Source organism: Rutilus rutilus (assembly GCF_951802725.1).
Source record: "Rutilus rutilus genome assembly, chromosome: 5".
Classification (NCBI taxonomy): domain Eukaryota; kingdom Metazoa; phylum Chordata; class Actinopteri; order Cypriniformes; family Leuciscidae; genus Rutilus; species Rutilus rutilus.
In genome coordinates this window covers 45,004,256-45,027,293 of record NC_140213.1, presented here as the reverse complement: position 1 = coordinate 45,027,293, position 23,038 = coordinate 45,004,256, and the positions used below count along the sequence as shown (strand labels likewise).

The 23,038-nt window shown below is 39.1% G+C and overlaps 2 protein-coding genes across 2 annotated transcripts; both read left to right on the top strand.

Annotated features, from left to right (window-relative positions):
* The first annotated feature begins 311 nt into the window (after positions 1–311).
* Positions 312–23,038, top strand: LOC311290637 (transforming growth factor beta regulator 1-like). The gene is made up of 9 exons (XM_084409241.1): positions 312–467; positions 582–736; positions 2,128–2,384; positions 2,459–2,598; positions 19,888–20,034; positions 20,127–20,224; positions 21,200–21,310; positions 21,456–21,619; positions 22,207–23,038. Exons 2-9 carry the CDS (start codon positions 612–614, stop codon positions 22,293–22,295), a joined length of 1,131 nt encoding a protein of 376 aa, XP_084265367.1. The 5' UTR covers positions 312–467; positions 582–611; the 3' UTR covers positions 22,296–23,038.
* LOC311290804 (uncharacterized protein) lies at positions 7,517–14,272 on the top strand (the record flags this gene model as incomplete). The annotated part of the gene is made up of 3 exons (XM_084409517.1): positions 7,517–7,521; positions 8,353–8,590; positions 12,008–14,272. The coding sequence occupies 3 exons, from the start codon at positions 7,517–7,519 to the stop codon at positions 12,248–12,250; spliced, it is 486 nt and encodes a 161-aa protein (XP_084265643.1). The 3' UTR covers positions 12,251–14,272.

Here is a 23,038-nt window from a genome sequence, read left to right as displayed (position 1 = left end):
TCAAAACTACAGCACATATTTCCAACAAGGCTTGCAATGTTAGAAAAGTGAAAGAAGAAAAAAACGATGGTAACCGCATTACACCTAAATGTAAACCTAATGAAATTCCGTTCAGTTACCAAATGTTTTGACAGTCACAATATACTTCTTATTATGCATGTTTTATGTATTTGTGTTTTTTTAAACACCACTCCCCCCTCCCTCTCTTTGATTTAATTTTTTTTTATGTAAATCCAAAAAAATACAGTAGATGGCACCAGAGAATGTCTAATCACAGGGCGGATGTGATGTGTGCTCCTTAAACATGCCCCTCGGAAACACGAATGCTTCACTCAATCGATCAGTGGTTCCCATGAGCACTGAACACAAATGCTAAATCAAACATGTCAGCAAAATGAAGATCAGAAGCATTTTTATTCTTTCCTGCACAGCATGGGTACTGTAATAAATATCGAGTGAGATTACAGGTGAACTTGCATCGACATGTATTTTGAATTTCTGCACGGCTGGATCGTGTTATTTTGTTTTTAGCCTAGTTAGCACTACTAGCACAGCTAATGATGTGTGTTATTTCGCCCCAGGCGTGGATGTAAAGCACAGATCGGGCAAGGATGGATTCGCTGAACTTTGAGTCAGAGATGGAGGCTGATGGGCAGGGCAGTTATTCTCTGTTTCCAGCGCTGGACAGCATGAACAGCCTGACTAGCCCGACTGGAGCCGCCGAGAGTCTCGACGCGTGAGTTTAGGCGGATGTGTTAATGTGTTCATTATCAAATATTCCCTTCACTTATTTTATTTTTATAAAAAAATGTATTCCCTCAAAAATATTAAGCAGTATATGACAAATATTTAAAAATATAAGATAGTAATATCAAATATTACTGTTTAATTTTTTTTTTAACTCTTTCCCCGCCAATAGGCCTATGTCACACTTCCTGCTTCCGGAACGCGGAGTAGGGATTCAGAACTTCCGGTCAACAGTATTCCTCGATAAGGATTTAGATTATCAGCCATAATGTCTAAACCATCCGAGGTAGACTGACCACGAGCTATGAGGTTGTGAAACGAAGGTTTTTGCTCCTGTAGAAGCTATAAGTTTGTATGCAATCAACCTTGTTGTAAGAAAAACATGTTTTATCCGCGATCTTATGGAAAAAAAACTACACTACCCACAATCCTAAGCGTAGCAGCAACGTCTGCTGATTGGTCCAACTCGCTGTTACCATAGAAACGTTTACCTTACTGGCGGCGGAATTCAAACACTTACCTCTGTAATTGAAAATGAATTTCTCCCATAAGAACTTGTACTCTTTCCTCAGTTTTGACGTTTCCACTTGAGAGTTTTCAATTTACCATCCGAACCACATCGTCATATGTGACTTCAAGCAGGTTGCGGAGAGATTTGATCCAGCGGTATCTATCGGACTAAGCCATTGTAAAAAGCTAACCAGAAGAGTCGTATCCCTACTAAAAGACGTACTTCCGGTCTTCAATTTTTTCGTGACATAGGCCTATGACGGAAATTTCTGGCTTTCCGTGTTTTCACTGTTATACGGTAGGGGGCGCTGTTACACATTTACTGAAAGAGTAGAGAATCTCCTGATCAAAACACAGGAGAAGAAGCAGAAACAAGCGATAGAAGCATTGCCTGATATACATGTAAAATAACATGATCATCAACATTAAACAGCATAAATCAAAACTTCCTAATGTTACTGAATGAAATGTCGACCCAGGACGAGCTGCAGGACTGTGAAGCTTTGAGGGTGTGGATTTGCTTTTTGCTTAATTTAGCTTTTTTTAATGAAACTTGGCAAACTACCCATATTCAAGTGGTGATAAAAAAAGAATACATGAAGATAGAATAAAACAGTTTTTTTGTTTAAAAGCAGAGGCTCTGTTCTTTCTTTTGACATATTGGATGTTCGGATATTCATACAACAAAATCTTCTGGGGGCCAAAAAGTTGTGAAAATAATCAAAAATGCTGGTGGTGGCTGGCAATTAAAAAAAAAAAAAACGTTGGCAGGGAAAGAGTTAACTGTAGTGTATAATATATGTATACACACACACACACACACACCAAAAAGTGAGATACAGTCCACTTAATCTCATCCTGTATCTCCAGATTCCTGCTGAAGTCTTTGTTGCAGTTTCAGTCTCTGTCTGAAGGAGAGGCCGTCCCGACTCCCAGCTGCAGCACACACACACACACACACACACACACACACACACACCCGGCACTGAGCTCCAGCACACCAGGGGGCGCTGCTCTACCTGCGAGCCACAGCCAGACCCCCAGATTCTCTGCATCTGAAGACAGCCTTTTGAAGAAACCCAAAAAAGAACAGAAAGAGAGAGGAAGAGAGAACGGCAGGGAAGACTGTGAGTGTTTCTCTCTTATATGCGTCTGTATTTTGATTTAATAGTTACTTAGCATTTGTTTGCTCAACTTTCAGTCATGAAGAGGATTTGTAAGAGGAGGAAGGTTGCCGAGGGAGGAGTGCGTAAGCTTGTTCAGCCCATCTCGCTGGACTCGTCCGGGAGACCGCTCTTTCCCATCGTCCTCGGTGGACTGACCGTGTACAGCCTAGGAGAGGTCAGACAATCATCCAGTCCTAATGTGTCAAACTCAGTTCTTTTAGTCAAGTCACCTTCATTTATATAGCGCTTTTACCAATATAGACTGATTCAAAGCAGCTTTACAGTGATAATAGGAAATTAACGTAACAGAGATGGTTTTGGCTTTACAGCAGCTCTACAATAAAGTTATTGTCCAGCTAAAGTTAGTTTTTGATTGATTCACTTCCATTGCAAAGATCATTAGTTATTAACTTAGGGGCCGCTTACACGACACTAACTGAAAACAGAAAACTTGTTGTTCTGGACGTTCATTTGCATGACAGCAATGTTTGGTGGCTCGAGAATGCAAACCTTGAAGGGCGATTTCTGCAGAATACGTCTCCAACCCTAATAAAACACACATAAACCAGCTTGTGATATAATAAGGTCATCAATATTGTTTTCTTGGCAGTAAAAAAGCAGCAGTTTTTAAGAGTGAAATCTTTGAGTGAAATAATTTTAACCCATGGTTTCTCTATTTCAAACATAGAAATCAGTAGTGCGTGCTTCTCTGACCACGGGCCCGTACTCTTTACTCTCCCTCTCACTGGCCGTATCCTCAGGAGTCCATCGCTGGCACGCTCAACGTTCAAGTGAAGAACTTTCCTACTTAAAAACCTCTAAAGTCAAACCCTTTTTATTCCAGAGTAACTTTTTATTAGCGATTCACGCTTTCGTAACAACTCGTCTAGACTATTATAATTCACTTTATATTGGTGTCTCGCAGTCTTCCCTCTTCCATCTACAGCTAGTGCGAAATGCAGACTCTGCACTGGAATACGCGAGTATGAGTCGATGAGTCACCTAGCCTGGCAAGTCAGACCTACATCAAGATGTTAGGTCTGGCAACTCAGCATTGTCTGGGCTCAATCCGAGGGGCGGGATAAACGGCTGTACACGATTTGATTGGCATGACTAGAGTTTGGTTTTTCCAGCTCGAAAGTCAACGGAGACTTGCTAGATTACACTGGCTGCAAAATAAATTTTGCGTCTAGATTTCTAGTCACCCCTATTTTATCCACACTGCACTGCACTGGCTGCCTGTGAAATTTAGAATTGATTTTAAAATGTTATTATTATTTGTAGGGCTGCACGATTTGGGGAAAATGTCATATTGCGGTAATTGAGGTCAATATTGCGATTGCGATATACAATATAATAAACAAATGGTTTCATGAGTCAAATTGCTTGGTTCTCAAGGAAAATAAATGCACACACAGATTAGTGATAATCAGCCTAAAGAAAAAAGTTCTTTAGTCAAGAGCAGTGAGTGTTTTTCTCTGTTCCCTTTGTTCTTTGATTAACTTTAGCGACAGATATAATTAGTGGCTACTGTGGGACTACTCCCTTTAAGACCAGCCGCTGCTGTCAGAGACACGCTCACACGCGCCTCATTCTCTCACGAGTCACAACTCTTCACGTTTATCATAAGACTACTCTTATGTTATTAAGATACTCGACAAAAAGACATTTTGGCATAATTGTGTGTGTTATTGTTCGTTCAAGCTCGAAAGAGAACTGTATTCTGGCATGCTGTTTTGTGCGCACGCACAATATTAGCGCGAGTCTTTCTGTGTGTCACAGTCAGGACATTCACAGGCAGCGCGTTCATTTTGGCATACATGTTATTAGAGTTCTCAACGGGCCTGAAAATTACAACCCGACCCGACCCGGCCCGTGGCTTCTAAAGCCCGGACCCGATCTAACCCGACACATCAACATAATTATCTGCCCGAACCCGGCCCGCGGCCTGACGCGCGTCAGATTTTTTTTCTTTCTCATACACGTATTATCATGACCAGCAGACGGAAATTCAAACCAACCTTTAATGTTCACGCCTTTTAATAATACAAACAATACAAACAACTGAAACAATAAACTTTAAAGTCCCCATGAAATCAAAATTGACCCTATTTACTTTGTTAGCGCATATTACTAGTCTTGTGGTGAACAATTAATCCGTGCAAGAAAATATTTAAAAAAAAAAAAATTTTCCATGGTAATCTTTAATCAAAATCTGAAAATGCCCCTCCCCTCTGCATTGGAGGACCTTCTCTGATGACGTAGGTTTGAGGAATTGGTTTGGGCAACGCTTAACCACTCCCCTCAAACCGTTAGTCTGCTATGAGCAGAGATGGAGAGGAGGAGTGCTAGAGTAAAACCCTGCCCTCTGTTCAATATTCCTTTTCACTGGGAAATACGTCATAACACTGGAGAAAAGTCGTTTGCAACTTCCGGTTCACGGGGACTTTAAAATATCTAAATAGGCTGTAGTAGCGACGGTGAATTCACCTGCGGCAAGTTTACTTTTCACCAACTCCATCTTCTTCTCTCCAGGCTAAAGGCGTGCACGCAGCGGCGTCAGGTCTGCCCCCGCCCCTCTCCATAATGCACGTTGCACGCAGCAGCCAGACTTTCTTTACGGTGAACAGCAGCGATGATTAATAAATGTGTTTTTTTTCACTGAGCGGAAAAGATTAAGCCCGAGGTCCGACCCGACCCGAGTCATTTGATTATATTTTCGACCCGAACCCGGCCCGAACCCGCGGGTCCCGTCGGGTTCCGTTGAGAACTCTACATGTTATGTGTTATAATAATGTGGTGTTCGTTCTACCGCGAAAGAGAACTTGATACCTGCGCGCGTCTATCTGTGGGTCGTGTGTGTGTGTGTGTCAGGAGAACATTCACAGGCAGCGCGTTCTTTTTTGTCTTCGCATCGTGCAGGAATGGTTTAAAAGCATTTGCATGAATAAGAGCAGGATCATGTAACACTAGCCAAAGGATGCCAAAAATTAACAGATGCTCCGTTAATTGCGTTAACAGTGCTAATTTGTTTATTTAATATATAATCGCAGCATTTTGCTCATATAATCGCGTAGGCTTGACGTCGCGATTGCGATACGATTAATCGTGCAGCACTAATTATTTGTCTATAAAGCTCTCAACAAATTGGCCCCTCCATCTCCCTGATCGGGGTTAATGTGAAAATATTAGCCAAAATCCTCGCCAAACGTTTAGAGCCCATTTTATCATTCATTATTTCACCACATCAAACTGGATTCATTAAGAATAGACTCTGCTTTGACAACATCAGGCGTCTCCTTGATATTCTGTACTTGCCTTCTCTATCAAGAGCCCCTGTTACCCCTAAGTATACCTTCTGTAAGTCATATGTTCGGAAGGTTGGTCTGGACCACTCTTAGCTTTACCTTATCACTGTTGCAGGTCTATACGAATATAACTCTGAAGTTTTAATACACCCAGACAGTGTTCAATTAGGCTCATTCAAGTGTTTTCATGCAAAGAATAAAACTGTCATTTCACTGATTGTTGTTAGATTTTTTATTATATTATTATATATATTATATTATATTATTCATTTAATTAAAGAGCGCTTTTAAAGGCCAGTGAAAGCATAGGCTACTGTTAGTAAGTTAGCTACTGTAAGTCCTAGGCCTATTCGGACGCTAATTGTTTCTCATGGGCTCGTATTTTAAACATTTACAGGAGCAAGTCGGCAATTTTAGTGCCTTCCGAATCCATAATATCAGTGTTTTTTCTCACCCAACCTGCGTAAAAATCCCTGAATCTGAATCCACATCTATTTTTTTTTTTGTGAACAATTTTTATTTATTTAGTTTCATACAAACAAACAGAAAATAGAATAAACAGGGCATATACATGTACAGAAAATACATTATACACCCCCACATTCCCTCACTCGCTCAAACCAAAAACTACGTACACACACCCACCCACACACATACATAAACAAAACAATACAAACAGAATTTTTTGATGATTGGTTAATATTATTCCAAATAGTTTTCCAAGCTATTGTAGGGGAAATGAAACCATAATCATTTTGCCAAGTTGTTTGAATTGTAATTAATTTATAAGAACTTTGCATTATTTGAGAGTACATTGTGGAAACAATTCCCTTAGTGTTTACGTTGTACAGTTGATTTGTAAAATCATGTTTTGGAAGTTTAGATTCCCATGGGACTCCATATGCCTTTAAGGCAGAACGAAGCTGCAAATATATATATAAAAAAAAGAAGAAAATCCAGGTAAATTATAGCTTTACTTCAAATCTTGAAATGTACGAAGACCATTAGTGATGAATCCAAGTAGATAAATTCCATTGTTCGCCCATATTGGGTAGGCCACTGTCCGACCACCTAGCAATAAATTATGATTATGAAATATTGGAGTATGGTAATGCCACTTTTTTTATAATCAGTATTGTTAGTCGCAAGCTTCCAGATTAGTAAAAGATTAAAAATAATAGGCCCGAAACGCATTTTGGCTTGTTTTAAAGGAACTTCTGCATAAACTAGATCTTGTAATCTATACGGATAAACTAATTTCTATTCCAGAGAGCGCCAACAAACAGATTTTGTGGGGTCTAGCCAAGATTTTATAGTGCGCAATACGAAACACCAATGATAGACTTTGAAATTTGGGACTCCCCAACCTCCGGCTAATTTTTCTCTCTGAAGAGTTGTAAGTTTAATCTTTGGTCTTTTGTTATTCCAGATAAAACCAGTGATTAAACTATGTAAACTATCCCAGTACTCAATCTGTGGACTCAAAGGCAACATAGAACACAATTTACTTGCGGTAACACCATCATTTTTATAACAGAAATCCTAGCATCAAAAGATATAGGCCTTGGCATCCAATTCCCCAAATCTTTTTTGATTTTTTCCAAAACTTTTATATAGTTCTTACTAACTGTAGATTTTAGAGTTGGAAAAATGGCAATTCCTAAATATTTAAATTGATTTACAATTGGGATCTTAACTTAAGCCCCATGTGATCTAATAAAGCCCAGAGGTAATCCCATTCAAGTCTGTCAAAAGCCTTTTCTGCGTCAAGCGTTAAAATTCCGCATGACGTCAGAATCCACATCTCTGAGTTTACAAGAAGAGATTCAAAATTCACTGTTTAAATCCTTTTTGATCACTGCCGAGCACCGTACGTAAGATGTACACTTTTATTACTGAAATGCTGGAAAGTATTTACAAGAACAATATTTCATCGCAGATCCACCTCAGCGAACAAAAATGGGAAAGAGAAGAAAACTCGTAAAAATTTGAAATGGTTATCATGGCAGCAATATATGATACCATTTTAAAATATGTAGGCTAGGCTATTATAGTTTGGATTATTTTTTATATTATCCCATGAGTCCTAATAAATGCAATTTCAACTATTTCTGAAGTGCTTCTTTTATAAAGAACACCACTTTCTCACATAATGCAGCATAAAGCAGCCCCTGCACGAGGGAATAATTGATTCTCGAGCCATTGATATCAACCAATTCAGCAGCATCGCCACGAACAGCACCGGGTAACGTCGCACGTAAGAAGGTATATCTTAAGCAGCTTCCTAAGGTATGGTTCGGGGAACACGCCTAGTAATGGTATACCTTTAGTTAAGTTATACCTTAAGAGGCTTCATAGCGCGCTAAGAGACAACGTTATCGGGAAACGCAGCCCAGAATGTTTCACAGCGGTAAGCTTTTATTTGTTTATTATAATGCAGCATATTAAGCATTACAAAACCCAGTGAGTCAACCTGAAAATTAAGCAACTACCTCTATAATCCACACACGTCAAAAAATTCACTGCACTTACTGACAGAACATTTTATCCTATGAAAGTGGAGGAGGGGGGAATGGACAAAGATAACATTGAAGATTGTATGCTGTATACTCCTTTTCCAGGGCACAGCAGGATTTCATTGAGAAAGAACGAGAAAAAGAGGAGCAGCGGCATCAACAGATCCAAAGGCATGCTGAGGCTGTGAGGCAGCAGATACGGGAGAGAGAAGTGCAGGCCGTCAGCCAGCGCCGAGAGCTGTTTCGAGAGGGGGAACGACTGGAGGAGGAGGCGCGCAGTCGCAGAGCCCGACTGGACGAGATTAAAGAAAAGAAGCTAAGGGAACTCGGGCATGTCCTTAGAGTAAAGTAGACAGCAAAATGCATTTTCTCTATATATACACTATTCTCTTTGCCACCGACATTGACTCATAAACACTAGTTTATCAATAAATGATTAAAAGTAATTCAATTAATGTCATAAACATGTGCGACTAGTCGACTAATGGCTTAAATGAACAACTACCAGTCAAAGAAGACACAGTGGCCTCAAAAAGTGTTTGGACACTTATGGCACAATTACAAATGTATGAATTTCATTGCATTAACTACAAAATATCACACCAAGGGCCCTATCTTGCACCCAGCGCAATTGACTTTGTACCGACGCATGTATCATTCCTAGTTTGTACCCGACACACAGCGGACTTTTCCCTCCACAGACGCACGTCGGTAAATTAGGGAATGAACTTGCACTCTCGGGGTGGTTCAGCGAAAAGAGGCGGCGTGTTCTGGCGCAAACGTTCCCTGGTGCTATTTTGCAGTTTCAGAAAACAATTCCGCCACAGACCAGGAAAAACCTAGTCTAAAGTCAGTGGTGCATTATTCAGATGCTATTTTAAGGGCGCATGCTTGGCCATAATGTAGCGTGTGCACAACGCGCATACACTTTGCTTCTCTCATCTACACACAGCAGTTGCCATTTTTGCAAACCATACATATTTAAGGAAAGGAAAAATCAGGGAAATCATTGTGGTGTCCATGAAGATGTGAAAAAATAGGCATAAATCTAGCTTGCACATTTACCAAAATTATTATATGCATGTTTAACCGAAGCTAATACAGTGAAGCCATACAATGTCACTTCTCTGTGTTTTACGGCCCTGACGAGAACGTCGGTCTCCTCGGCTGTGAACCACTCCTGGCAAATCCACCGTTATAATAGCAATCCGCCATGGAGCAAGCGCGCCTGCTCTTAAAGGGAATGTGAGATGACGCTCTGATTGGTTTATGGCACGTTACGCCCAAACCACACCTATGAGTAATGAAGCTACTTCAGACCAACCCATTTTAGATTTGCGTCGGGCGCAAGAGTCATTTATCCCGTCGGTATAATAGCAACAGCGCCTTAGATCCGCCCACAAAGTTACTTGCGTTTCGCGTTTGATACTTGCGTTTCAGATCGTTAAAATAGGGCCCATAGTGGCATTCAGGGTTTTTATTGGGAACAAGTCTAAGGCCCAAAAGACTGTCATAAATTCAGTGTTTTTTTATGTAAAAAAAAACGTGTAAAAAATATTTGAAACGTAACTTTGTATGAAGCAAGTAATTTCAGTATTTCAATCATTTCTACCACTCCAAAAAAAAGGAACATAGAGAGAAATCTGCTTGCTATACAAGAATGAAAGGGAAAAGCATTATAGAGAGTATGCACATGACGTCAAAGTGGGTGAAACCGCAGTGAATGACAAAAATCTAAAATGTGAAAGAGCTGCTGTGTTATTGACTATATTTCACAGTTAGGTTAGGAAGGAGGAGAGTTGAGGATCTATGTGTAAACTGAACTTCAGTTAATCAGAACAAAAGAAAAAGGCACTAGTAGAGCTAGGGAAAAAACATAATTCCTAATTTCTACAGTATTTCCAGTGTTAGAAATTGTTTCCATTTGTCAGCAAAAGTGTGCCAGATGACACAAAACACTCCGAGACTTAATAGACCCCATGAATGCCACACAATGTCGTAAATACAAGTGGGAAGCTAGAAACTACAGTTTAAAACCCTTGCTGTGTTTGTGTGTATTACGGTAATTAAAATTAAATTAAACTCAGACGAAAGTGATTTGAACACACCTGCGGTCGTAAACACAACTTATAATACAGCAGTAGGCTATCACGTACGATTGAGTAACTTCAAGTCGTATAAACCCTGTAAACATTTCACACAGTAAATAAATAAATGGATACAAACATAGGTCTGTACCTCCAACATGTTTATACAACACAGAATACAAGTCCACGGACATTTTACAAGTAGAGCTTCTAACGTTACAGAGTTGTGGTTAGCTAACGTTTCGTTAAAATTGCAACTAACGTTAAACGTCTTTGCAGCCATCATACATACCATAAACTGATCCACCAGCAAACTTAGGCGTCGAAGATAACGTCGTCTTCGTTGTTTTCTATGAAGCTCACAAGACAAATGCAAAAAAATAGATGCAACCCAGGCAACTGAGATGATTGCAGCTGTTGACGGCATCTTGGAAGTTTGTAATAAACATCGGTGCATCTCCTGTGACGTAGGCGCTAGCGACGACGTATAATGACCATAGACTGTAAAAAAAAATATGGACGTAGTGTCTGTGACGTCACCCGTAGAGTTCTGAAGACCGTTTTTGAAGCCTAAAGTGGGCGTAGCCGACCGTCGCCATCTTGGCAGCGCGTCACTCCCGGATGCGATGTTTTTTTCCCCAGGATGGTAGGGGAAGACTCATGAATATTCATTAGGGAAGTCATCCCTGATTGGTCTTAACCCCAGTGGCGGGTAGGTTTAGGGGTGGGGTTAGGGGTAGGTCATCAGACCAATCAGGGATGACTTCCCCAATGAATATTCATGAGTCTTCCCCTACCATCCTGGGAAAAAAAATATCGCCTCCCGGATAAACGAAAATGGGCAAAGAAGCGGTACGTGGGTGGAGCTGAGGAGCCTGGTGCTGAAACCACGCCCACCTACCTCGACGCGAATCACGCGATCAAGTTGTTGTCTTGGATACTACAAGATATTGGCGTCGGCGGTTCATTTTGAATTTTGAACTCCAAGCTTACTACCATTGAGGTAAATTGACCTGAACCTACACAACAAAACTTGAAATAAATGTATGTAATTGATATTAGACTACACAAGGTTGAAAACGCTGCAGCACTTTTAATACATGTGGTAACGTTTATTTTCAACACTAACGTTAGATGACTTGCAGAAAACATTAACAGTTGTCATGATTCATGAATAAGAATTAACGTTAACGTTATTAACTTAAAAACTTACATCTCAAATAAACTATTTGAAGCAAATCAATTAACCTGAATTTATGAGCGTCTATTTGGATGTCAACTGAATATAACGTTATAAGATTCGTAACGTTTAGATTCGTATTAGCCAACATAAAAATGTTATTACCATATGTTATTACCCATTTACATTAGTTAGTTTATTTTTTACAAGCTGTGTATTTTTTTTAGTGATCGATTTTGAGATGGCCACCCGTTATACTGCACCCGTGATGCTGTCTGCACCATCATCTGCACATAAAAACTGATATATTATGTCTGTCTTAAAAGGACAACAACAAATTAAATTGTCATCTATATTTTGAGGTGTTGCTCCCTTGATCTATGTTCTCCCACATGTATTGTTAACATAAAAAACCTGAGCTACCTTTCATAGTTTAATTCTTAATTTTCATTACCTCAAGCATTTATTAAACTCATTTATTTTCCTTCCATAGACACAGTGTGGATCATTGGTGACAGTTATGTCAGACGTGGTGCCCAGAGAGCTGCAGAGACCATGGGAAGCAACCTCAGTCTGCCAGGAGTCTGGATGTGTTGGTTTGGTTGTGGTGGACTGCGGTGGAAAGGACTCCTCCCCTTCTTCTCCCACTCCCTGCGAGGAAGAGCAGCACCGGATGTCCTCCTCATCCACTGTGGCGGCAACGACCTGGGCGAGGTCAGCAGCGTCCAGCTCGTGAACGCCATGAAGGAGGACCTGCACCAGCTTAAACTCCGGCACCCGGGCATGAAGATTATGTTTTCAGCCGTGACACAGAGGTGCCGGTGGAAGGCTGGTGCCAATCCGGTGAAAATTAACAAGGCAAAAAATTTTGTTAACAGTGTTATGGCTACATTTGTTCGTAGCTTAAATGGTGCCATGATTGAGCACCCTCACATTAAACATGACAGTCCTGGTCTATTTTTGAAAGATGGAGTTCATTTCACACCTAGGGGAAATGATATGTTTTTAAATACAATAGCTAACTGCCTTAAAGGCCACATCCAAATGCAGTGAACTGCTTACAGTGGGCAGTGTTACTGCTTTTGAATTTTGCCTTTAGGGCCATTTTGTTAGGCCTAAATATAGCCCTGACCATCATGGCTAATGTTGAGTTTTTTATGTTAATTTAGAAACACCTGTAGCCATAACACTGTTACCTCGGGGGCCTGTACCATGAAGCCGGATTAGGTGGCTAGCCAGCTATGTTTCAGCTTAGTTTCCGCCAACCCTGGGTTTTAGGTACTATGAAAGTAGCTTGGCTTTAATCGGTGTTCGTTGCCATGGTATCTTACGCTGCACGGCTAACCTGCTCCGGGGCAGGTTATGTTCTGGATTCAAGATCTCAGACCGAAGTTTGACCAATCAGCTGAGAGCAAAGAAACATACAGGTGACGTAACTTATTCCAAGTGTCTGTTGCAATGACTTCACCTTTTCTTCCAAATCCGGTGGACATCTCAGCGCAAATTGTTTGACGAGCACTTCGTAGAGAAAGAGTTTTTAGCCAGACAAAATCCCCTTGCCTTAACTGATAGTTACTTGTATGAAAGATACAGATTTTCCGCGGAAGGAATGTCTTATCTTTGCGAACTTCTTGAGCCGCGCATAAAGAATTTAACACGTCGAATTCATGCACTTACTGTACCGCAAATTGTATTTTTTTTTTTTTTGCAAGTGGTACATTCTTGCACGGTGGGTGACGCACAGAAGCTAGGGGAAAACATATGTTTGTCGAACCATTCGCAAGGTGGTCCTCGCTCTGCAGGAGTACATGAAAAGTTTAATTAATAATGTTCCCCGGACATTTATCGACCATGTCCATAAAAGAGGGCTTTTATAAAATTACCGGTAAGATATATTGATAGGGTGACATCACATGAACACTTTTTTTTTTCTCAAAAAGCAAATTTCACAAAATGTACTATACAATGTAATACATATTAAGAATTATTTTGAATCTTTTTTATTATTCTTCTGATAATCTTATGATAGGATTCCCAAGAGTCATTGCAACATGTATGCAGTCTATTGCTCCAATCTCCACTGCTCTAGGGGAACATGAGGCAGATTATGTTAATAGGAAGTCCTATCACAGCCTTAATGTTCAGGCAGAGATGATGTGAATATGTGAGACGATTATTTTCTGTGAGATGAATCTTTAAATTAATAGTAACTTTAACAGATATAACAATGATCTACTAAACATTTCATCTGCAGACGACTTGTGGTCATGAACATATGATCAAGTTTGGATGCCAAATGGCCTGGCTCCAGTACTTGTCTTACAAATTTTCCATGAGTCTGTGTTGTGTCAGCGCTTTGAGGAAAGCAAGTTAAATTTGGTACAGTACAAAACACTGTTCATTTAAACTGAGATAGAAAAACCTACACAATAACCCCCTATCATGACCCTCAGACAGGGCCACAGCACCGCTTCAATGTGGCCCTCAGTAAAACCAGAGTGAAGATAGAGATGACCTTTGGCATCCTAAAGGCACATTTCAACTGTGTTCGGCGCTTCAGAGTCACCAGAGCGGGCATCACAGATAGTGGCTGTGTATGTGCCATTCTGCACAATATAGCCACCAGTAGAAAGGAGCGAGAAACACCACAAAACCAGCTTCTCCCTGATGAAACTGACCCGATCACACTTGACCACCCAGCTGGTGCAGATGTAGATGCAATCACCATACAATATTACACTTAATAAAAGCACATTGAAACTGCAGATATGTCTCAAACTGTTTTATTGGTTTTGTGGGATGGGAGGGAGAAAGAGAGCAAGAGAAAGTTGCATTAATAAATATTCGTACTAAAGTGTTACGTGGTTAAATAAGTTATACATATATATAACTATATACATACTGAGATCAGTTTAATCCAGCTGTTTGATTTTGTTTGGAGCCTCCTCAGCTCACAGTCTGCTCCTTTAGTGTGCAGTCTAGTTCAAGTCTCCTTTAGTGTGCAGTCTAGTTCAAGACTCCTTTTGTACAGGGCCCTGACTGAGTCTGTTTCCACCTGAAACATAATTCCACCACAAACATGATCATTACAAGTTTTCTGGAGGCTCATCAAAATCACAAAAAGTTCCTTGACTTCCTACAAACACAGGACTGACTGTAATTTTTGTCAAGGGTTTTAAATCCTTACACATTTCTTCTGAAGCCCATTGAGTAGAGGCCTCAGTTTCTGGGGCAGGTTGTGAAAAATCCTACAAAAGAGATGTGTAAGGGCCAGTCCCTTTTTTATGCCACACATTCAAATGTTTGCCATAATAAAAAGCCCAGTGCATTCACATCAGCAACTGAACACACAGACAGAGTGTCTTCATCATTTGCTTCACCCTAATAAATAAAAATAGGCCAATGTAAAGCATAACTGTTGTAAAGCAGGTTATGTTTGGTGTTCTGTCTGCTGCATACTGACCTCTGTGTGGGAGACTGTGTGTGTGTGTGTGTATGTGGACATGTTTTTCTACACCGGTGGGGACTTAAACCTGAATGCACACAGACTCATGGGGACTCGTGTCACCGTGGGGACCTAAATTGAGGTCACCGTGGGTACAAAAGCTTACAAATCATACAGAATTAGTTTTTTTGAAAATGTAAAAATGCAGAATGTCTCCTGTGATGGGTAGGTTTAGGGATAGGGGCAGTGTAAGGGGATAGAATATACAGTTTGTACAGTATAAAAACCATTACGTCTATGGAGAGTCCTCACAAAGATAGTGCACCAGACGTGTGTGTGTGTGTGTGTGTGTGTGTGTGTGTGTGTGTGTGTGTGTGTGTGTGTGTGTGTGTGTGCTAGCTTCAACAGGGACACTGTATTTCCATGCAGAACATACAGTCAGCCATATTTAAAACTTAAAAAAAAGTAGTAATGTATTGCACACGTACCCAGTGTTACTTGCTTAGAGGAGCCAGCACCAGGGTCAGACTGTACAGCACCTGTAATCCCATCCATAATCGGCCGTCCCTTATTGCCTACTCAGAGCCAACTCCTCCGCCAGTGTATTCTGATTTTCTGAATTTAATTCTTTATTTCTGTTTGCTGCAAACAAGTGTGATAAAATGTTCACAAAAGTAATAAAAGGTTGTGGTAAATACTCTTTGAATTAACTCCTTGAAATAACCTTTGAATTATATTTTTATATTTTGTCTTTATCTGCTGCCAAGAACATTTGGAGTTGGGGTTGCATCTAAAAATCAATGAATATTTATCTTTCTTAGGACATACATGCACATTTTTTTATATATTATAAAAATAGGCTATTGGCTATATTACACATATAGGCTACACATACATATATACATACATAATTTTACATAAATATAGAACGTATTTGTTTAACTTAAACATTAACAATCAGCAATCTTTCTCCAACAGTCTTCTCTTGCTTTGGCAGCAGAGACCGTATTGTTTCGAGCTTGACATACATATTTAAATTAATCGTAATTATGAATGATTATCTCTTGCTCCTCCGCGGAAAAATATATCGCTCTCGCTCTACCCGCGATTGGCTGTTCAGTGTCGACGTCACTCTTTTATGTGCACGCGCACGTGGAGTAATCATAGCTTAAGGATCAAAGCCTGAGTTGACAAAGAAAGTTGATGAGCTGCATCATGGTACCAATAAAGCCTGATTGCATCGGTTTGGTTTTGTCAACTCAAAACTAATCCTGTAACCCCGAGTTTGTTCAGCTACCTTCATGGTACAGGCCCCTGCTCTTCCTCATCCCTACATTGGCCTGTCTTGGTTAAAAGCCCACTCACCACGACAAGGTGCAGGCCATGAGTGAGAACATATAACACGGGACAAACATACGAGACACTACAAAACGACAGGTACAGGACATGGAAAAAATAGAAAACATACCACCGGTACAACACTGGAAAAGCAATAAACAATGGTGAAAACTAAGGGATAGGAACAACCTTAAATATTAACATTTTGCCCAACTGTAATGAAAACAGCAATCAGGCCCAAAAAAATCACATGAGAATCAATATAAATAAAAATGAGATTTAAAGCTATTTTTTTATAACATAACTTAAAATACTGTATTAATGTATTACTGTAACACTTCAATAACGCAACATGTATGATATAAAACCAAACTAACAATGGATGTTAACTTTTTGAAGCTAGCAACTTAACATGAGAGGGCTATTTAGTTTGTTTAATAAAATAACAAATTGTAATCTGGTGCTATAAAGAAAATCAAATCAAATGTACTTGACCTTTCAGGGGGGCGGGGCGCCCCCTTATATAATGGTAGGGGAAACACTGATATATATATATACAGTCATGGTCAAAATTGATGGCACCCCTGATAAATATGATAAAAAATGGCTGTAAAAAATAAATCTGCATTGTTTATCCTTTTGATCTTTCATTAAAAAAATTCACAAAAATCTAACCTTTCATTGAAGTAAAATAATTGAAAGTGGGGGTAAATCACATTATAAAATAAATGTTTTTCTCCAAAACACGCTGGCCATAATTTTTGGCACCCTGTTATTAAATACTTTTTGCAACCTCCTTTTGCCAAGATAACAGCTCTGAGTCTTCTCCTATAATGCCTGATGAGTTTGGAGAACAGTACCTTCATACAGTATCTCTCCAGATCCTTCAGATTCCCAGATCCATGTTGGTGCTTCTTCTGTTAAGTTCACTCCACTCATCAGGTCAGGGAACTGGGACGCTCATGGCAGAAGCTTCATTTTGTGCTCAGTTACCCATTTTTGTGTTGATTTTGATGTTTGTTTTGGACCGTTGTCCTGATGGAAGATCCAACCATGGCCCATTATAAGATTTCTAGCAGAGGCTGTCAGGTTTTGATTTTTTATCTGTGTGTATTTGCTAGAATCCATAATACCATGTATCTGAACAAGATGTCCAGGACCTCCAGCAAATAAATAGGCCCACAGCATATAAGATCCAGCAGTGTATTTAACCGTAGGCATGGGGTACTCTTCATCCCTGTGTGCACCAAACACATCTGCTGGGTTTGCTGCCAAAAAGCCCCTTTTTTTGTTTCATGTGACCACAGAATCCGGTCCCTTTTGAAGATCCAGTTGTGTCTGACAACTGAATATGCTGGAGTTTGTTCTTGGAGGAGCGAGGAGGATTTTTCTTGAAACCCTCCCAAACAACATGTGGGGATGTAGTGGTTGTTTGATAAAAAATTTTTAGGCTTTCTGATCCCCAAGACTCAACTAATCTCTACAATTCTCCATCTGTGATCCTTGGAGAGTCTTTGGCCACTCAAACCATCCTCCTCACCGTCCATTAAGATAATATAGACACGCATCCTCTTCCAGGCAGATTTGTAACATCTTTAGTTGATTATAACTTCTTAATTATTGCCCTGATGGTCAAAATGGGGATTTTCAATTCTTTAGATATTTTCTTACAGCCACTTTCTATTTTGTGACGCTCAATAATCTTTTGCTGCACATCAGAACTATATTCTTTGGTTTTACACATTGTGATGGATGATTAAGGGAATTTGGCCTTTGTGCTTCCTCATATTTAAACTCCTGTGAAACAAGAAGTCATAGGTGGACAATTTCATGTTCCTAGTCACCCTGGTGTGATAAAAAAGGTAAATATTAATGGGAATATACTTCAGAGATATTTTTCTAATAAAAAATTGTAGGGGTGCCAACAATTATGGCCAGCGTGTTTTGGAGAAAAACATTTATTTCATAATGTGATTTACCCCCCAAGTTCAATTCTTTTACTTCAATGAAAGGTTCGATTTTTGTGCATTTTTGGAATGAAAGATCAAAAGGATAAACAATGCAGATTTATTTTTTACAGCCATTTTTTTATCATATTTATCAGGGGTGCCATCAATTTTGACCACGACTGTGTATGTGTGTGTCTGTGTGTGTCTATATATATACACTGTCTGTGTATATACTGTCTGTGTCTGTGTGTGTACATCCATATACGAGAGAGAGAGTGAGTTTTTCTATTATTATTAACTATAACCTAGATGTATAGGCCATTTCCAATCAATAAGGACACATGCAAGTTCATTTTCATAATAAACAAAACGTGTTTAAAAAAAAAAAATTAATACTATTAAGCATCCACCCTAGACAACGCATCTGCGATAATATTGTCTTTTCCCCGGACATGCACAATTTGGAGGTTAAACGGTTGAAGCAATAGACTCCAGCGCATTAAAGCGTACTGACTCACTTTCGTATCACTTGGTCCCAAGACATTGGTATAGAAATAGATGAAGAAACTTGGGCAGAAGCTCTCAATCGGGTTCATTCCTCTTCTATCTGAGCTCGTCATGGAGTGATGCAATGTAAAGTTGTCCACAGAGCGCATTGGTCTAAGACTAGACTGGCCCGTATAAATCCTGCGATTGACCCCGAATGCGAGAGATGCCACTCTAGTCCTGCCACTCTAACACACATGTTTTGGTCAATCCTCATTCTGGTTGTCTGTTTTTAATTCCCTTTCACTCATTACCTCTCAATATTCAAGCCTCTCCTTGGCCAGTTTGGTGTCCTGCCTGCTGACTATATGGTACCCCGCTATTTTGTTGCTTTTCTCACATTGTTGGCCAGACGACAGATGTTGCTTAACTGGAAGAACTCCCATCCTCCATCACACGCTGGGTGGATTTTCTCTTCGCCGGCCCAGTACATACTTTTCATATGTACAAACTCTGCATTTTCTTAATTTGTCTGATTAACCCTTTTCATTACAGCTAATAGTTTTCATTTTACATCATTTTACATTAATATTTAGAATTAAGTTTTAAGTGCACTTATTACTTCATCTGTCTGTCTGTCTTAGTATTTTTCAGTTTTCCATTATCTGCTGATGAGAATGGATTTGTATTTATATATTTATTTTACCACCTTCATTTTTACTCTCTTTTATTTATGTTGTTATTGATACTGTTATTACTTATGCCTGTTTATGTATTTATTTACTTTTTTTTCTTTCACCCTGAATGTATAGTAAAAAAATAAAAAAATCTGCTCTGTCTGTACACTCCTAGAACTCTGAGATCCAGTGATCACTGTCGACTCATTGTGCCTAGATCCAGACTTAAAGAACGAAGTGATCAGATTAGCTCCCTCTGTTTCCACCTTCAAATCTTCTTTAAAGACCTATTTATTCTCTTTGGCTTTTAATACTCCTTGATTTAGGTACGATTATTGTTTATCTATTGTTGTGTGTTCCTTTATTGGTTGTTTCATTTTTATTTGGTCAGCCTTGGTTGTTTCTAAATGTGCTTTATAAATAAATATTGTATTGTATCTTTCCTTCCTGAGCTCCTATGTTTGTGTGTTCATGGTAGATCATCACAGACAGGGCTCTGTTTCATGACGACACTGCGATCTATCCTGTGGGCTTCTGCAGCACCAGAGTTTTCGCCAGCATGAAGAATTCTGATCAGAAGTGTCTCTACACCTGCCAAATCAAAGATGGAGGCCAAGGACCACAGGTGCTCACTTGTGCAGACGCGTGCTTCTGTGTAGCCGACCTGTCGTTGATGATCTCACTGAACATTCTTTAATTTATTCTTGTGATATTTAGTTTGAGATCGCACCAGAGGATGACCCACAGAATGCAATCGTTGCTTCATCTGCGCTCACCTGCCACACAAACCTGCTCAAAGCCATCGCTGGCCGCAGGTGAGGTCTGGAACATGTGATCAGTTTCATCTGGAGCTCGTACTCGTTACTGAATGGAATTAAAGTAGTCTACATATTGCAAACCAGCATTTATCAGTGTAAATCGTACATATTTTCATCACGTTAAAGCACTTTGTCCCCCAACATTCTCAGAACTGTAATGCAAAAAAAAAAGATTATTAAATTGTAAAATATATTTATATATCATTGTTATATACTGTTGTTTTTTTAGTTTTTTTTTAAAAAGAATTTAATACATTTATTCAGCAAGGGTGCATTGAATTAATCAAAAGGGACAGTAAAGACATTTATAATGTTACAAAAGATTTCTATTTCAACTAAATGCTTTTCTTTTAAGCTTTCTATTCATCTACGAATCCTGAAAAATATTTCCAAAAAAATATTGTTTTCAACATTGATAATAATCAGAAATGTTTCTTGAGCATCAAATCATCATATTAGAATGATTTCTGAAGGATCATGTGACACTGAAGACTGGAGTAATGATGCTGAAAATTCAGCTTTGATCACAGGAATAAATGACATTTTAAAATATTACAATAGAGAACAGTTATTTTAAATAGTTATAACAGTAATTGTAAATGACTTTTTTTATCAAATAAATGCAGCCTTGTTGAGCAGAAGAGACTTCTTTCAAAAATATTTAAAATATCGTACCAACCCCAAACTATTCAACGGTAATGTGTGTATAATTTTTTTATAAAATGAATAAAAACATTTAAAAATATAATCTTAATGATCTTGCTTGTGTGACCCAGAAATGTTTGATTCACCCTATAACCGGTTTACTCTTTGTACTACACAGAATATCGTTAGCCTCATAGCATAATTGCCTAAGTCATTTTTTGTTTTTTCTTGTTTTCCAAAGACATTGAAATATGACTTAGGCAATTATGCTATGAGGCTAAAATGATCATGATTTTTTTTTTCTCTTCTTCTTCTTCTTTGATCTAGTGCCAAACCCTTGATCAACGTTGTACCGTCTGGAGCAGATTTTTTTGGTTTCTCTCACCCCACCATTCAGAACCTGATCCAGAGCTGTCCTGGGGCCCGCAAGTGCAGCAAGTGAGTCACATTCGGTTTTATTCTACACAGCAAAATTAATTTTATTGCAAGCTTTAAAAATGTCTAAGAAGCCACAATAAAACATAAAAATGTATTTATTAATGGCATACTAGTGGCCTCATATCTGCTTGTCTCAATGCTTCAGTTATCAGTGGGTGCGTTTCGAGGTTTGTCGGCCTGGTGACGGACAGGTGGCACATGGCCTTTCAGAAGATGATGCGTCTGTGAACTTTGAGTCGTTTCAGCGAGTGCAAAGCAGTGAGGAGAGCCTGACCAATCAGAACCTCACGGCAGAACACAGCAGCTCAGGTCAGACAGTTCCTACAAACCACAGCAAATCATCTATGCAGGTCAAGTCACATCTATACAATATAAGATCATTTCAAAGCAGCTTCACATGAATAAAAAAGGAAAATAAAAGTTGTAAATAACAGGGAAAAAAAACAATGTTGTAAAATTGATCAATTATGAAACCCAATTTTAGCCATCTCTACAGACGACAATAGCATTATTCAGCTCAAGTCAATTCAATGTTAGTTTTAATTCAGTTCAATAAACGTGTTAATATTGCAAAGTTCATTCAGACATTTCTCCAGCTCAATTCATTCACACTTCATCTTGTTCTCATCCAATAGTGTCAGTGCAGTTAAAGGTACATGATGTAACTTTTGGCCCTCTAGTGGTTAAAAAACAAAACTGCATTGATTTTGCGGAAGAATTATTATTATTTTTTGGTTATACTTCGAATTTCTCATAACTAAAAAAAGACATTGTTTTGGAAGGATTGATGACTCATTTAAATTAATGATACTTGTCTTATAAACCCCAGGTTGTAGACATAATAAATGAAAATGATTGAGTTTATGAAGGAAATAAATGGTGTGTTTCTTCGACAGGTCAACCCCTTCAGGCCATCTCCTCGTCTCTCCTGCTGAGCTCGGCAGCGCTGCAGAACACATCCGTCACCGCTCTCTCCAACACTTGAGCTTCACTTTCATATTGAGGATCACTTCATACATCCAGATGGGTCCTGTGTACAGACGTACAACTAAATCATGGATTCGTCATTTGGCACTCAGATGGAAAAATAATGACTGGATGCATCTCTGTATGCCACAGTATTGAGTTATATTAGTCAGACTTTTTTTTTTTTTTTACGTGATAAAAAGCAAAAGCAAAGTCCTTGTCATGTCTGCTTTATCTGTTGTACTCTTAAAGTGTGATGATCATTGTCCTTAACTGTGAGATGTTTAAGATAAAACAGGACTAAATCAAACATTAAGCTTTTATTGTTAAGGCCTGTTCACAACAGGAACAATGACTATAACATATATTACTATGAAACACCAAAGCATGATATTGTTCTGGTTATTATAAACGTGCACTGCAGTTTTCTTTTTTTTATCATCTGCCGCTTTAAATGCTCAAGCTCTGTTTTTACCATTCATGTTTAAAAAAAAAAAGATTCCTTGAAAGTGGTTCCAACAATACAGTTCCTCTGAGCAATTATCATTATAGTTATGGTGTGAAGAGCTCGACGGCTCCTTCAGAAGCCACACGACACCCTTCAGGCTTTATCTTTCATTATGTAGGTCATTCCATGTGTTTGATGAGAAATTCATTAAGAAATCTTTTGATATTATACCCAACTCATCATGTGTAATGCTATGTGATTATGTGGTAAATGTGAGTCTTCAGAACATATTAAACTTGAAGTTTCATGCCGTG

Coding starts and splice junctions, on each gene's coding strand:
- LOC311290637 (XM_084409241.1), top strand. CDS start 612: ATGGATTCGCTGAACTTTGAGTCAGAGATGGAGGCTGATGGGCAGGGC. Junction 2,599..19,887: donor CCGTGTACAGCCTAGGAGAG/GTCAGACAATCA, acceptor TGTTCATGGTAG/ATCATCACAGACAGGGCTCT. Junction 20,035..20,126: donor ATGGAGGCCAAGGACCACAG/GTGCTCACTTGT, acceptor TGTGATATTTAG/TTTGAGATCGCACCAGAGGA.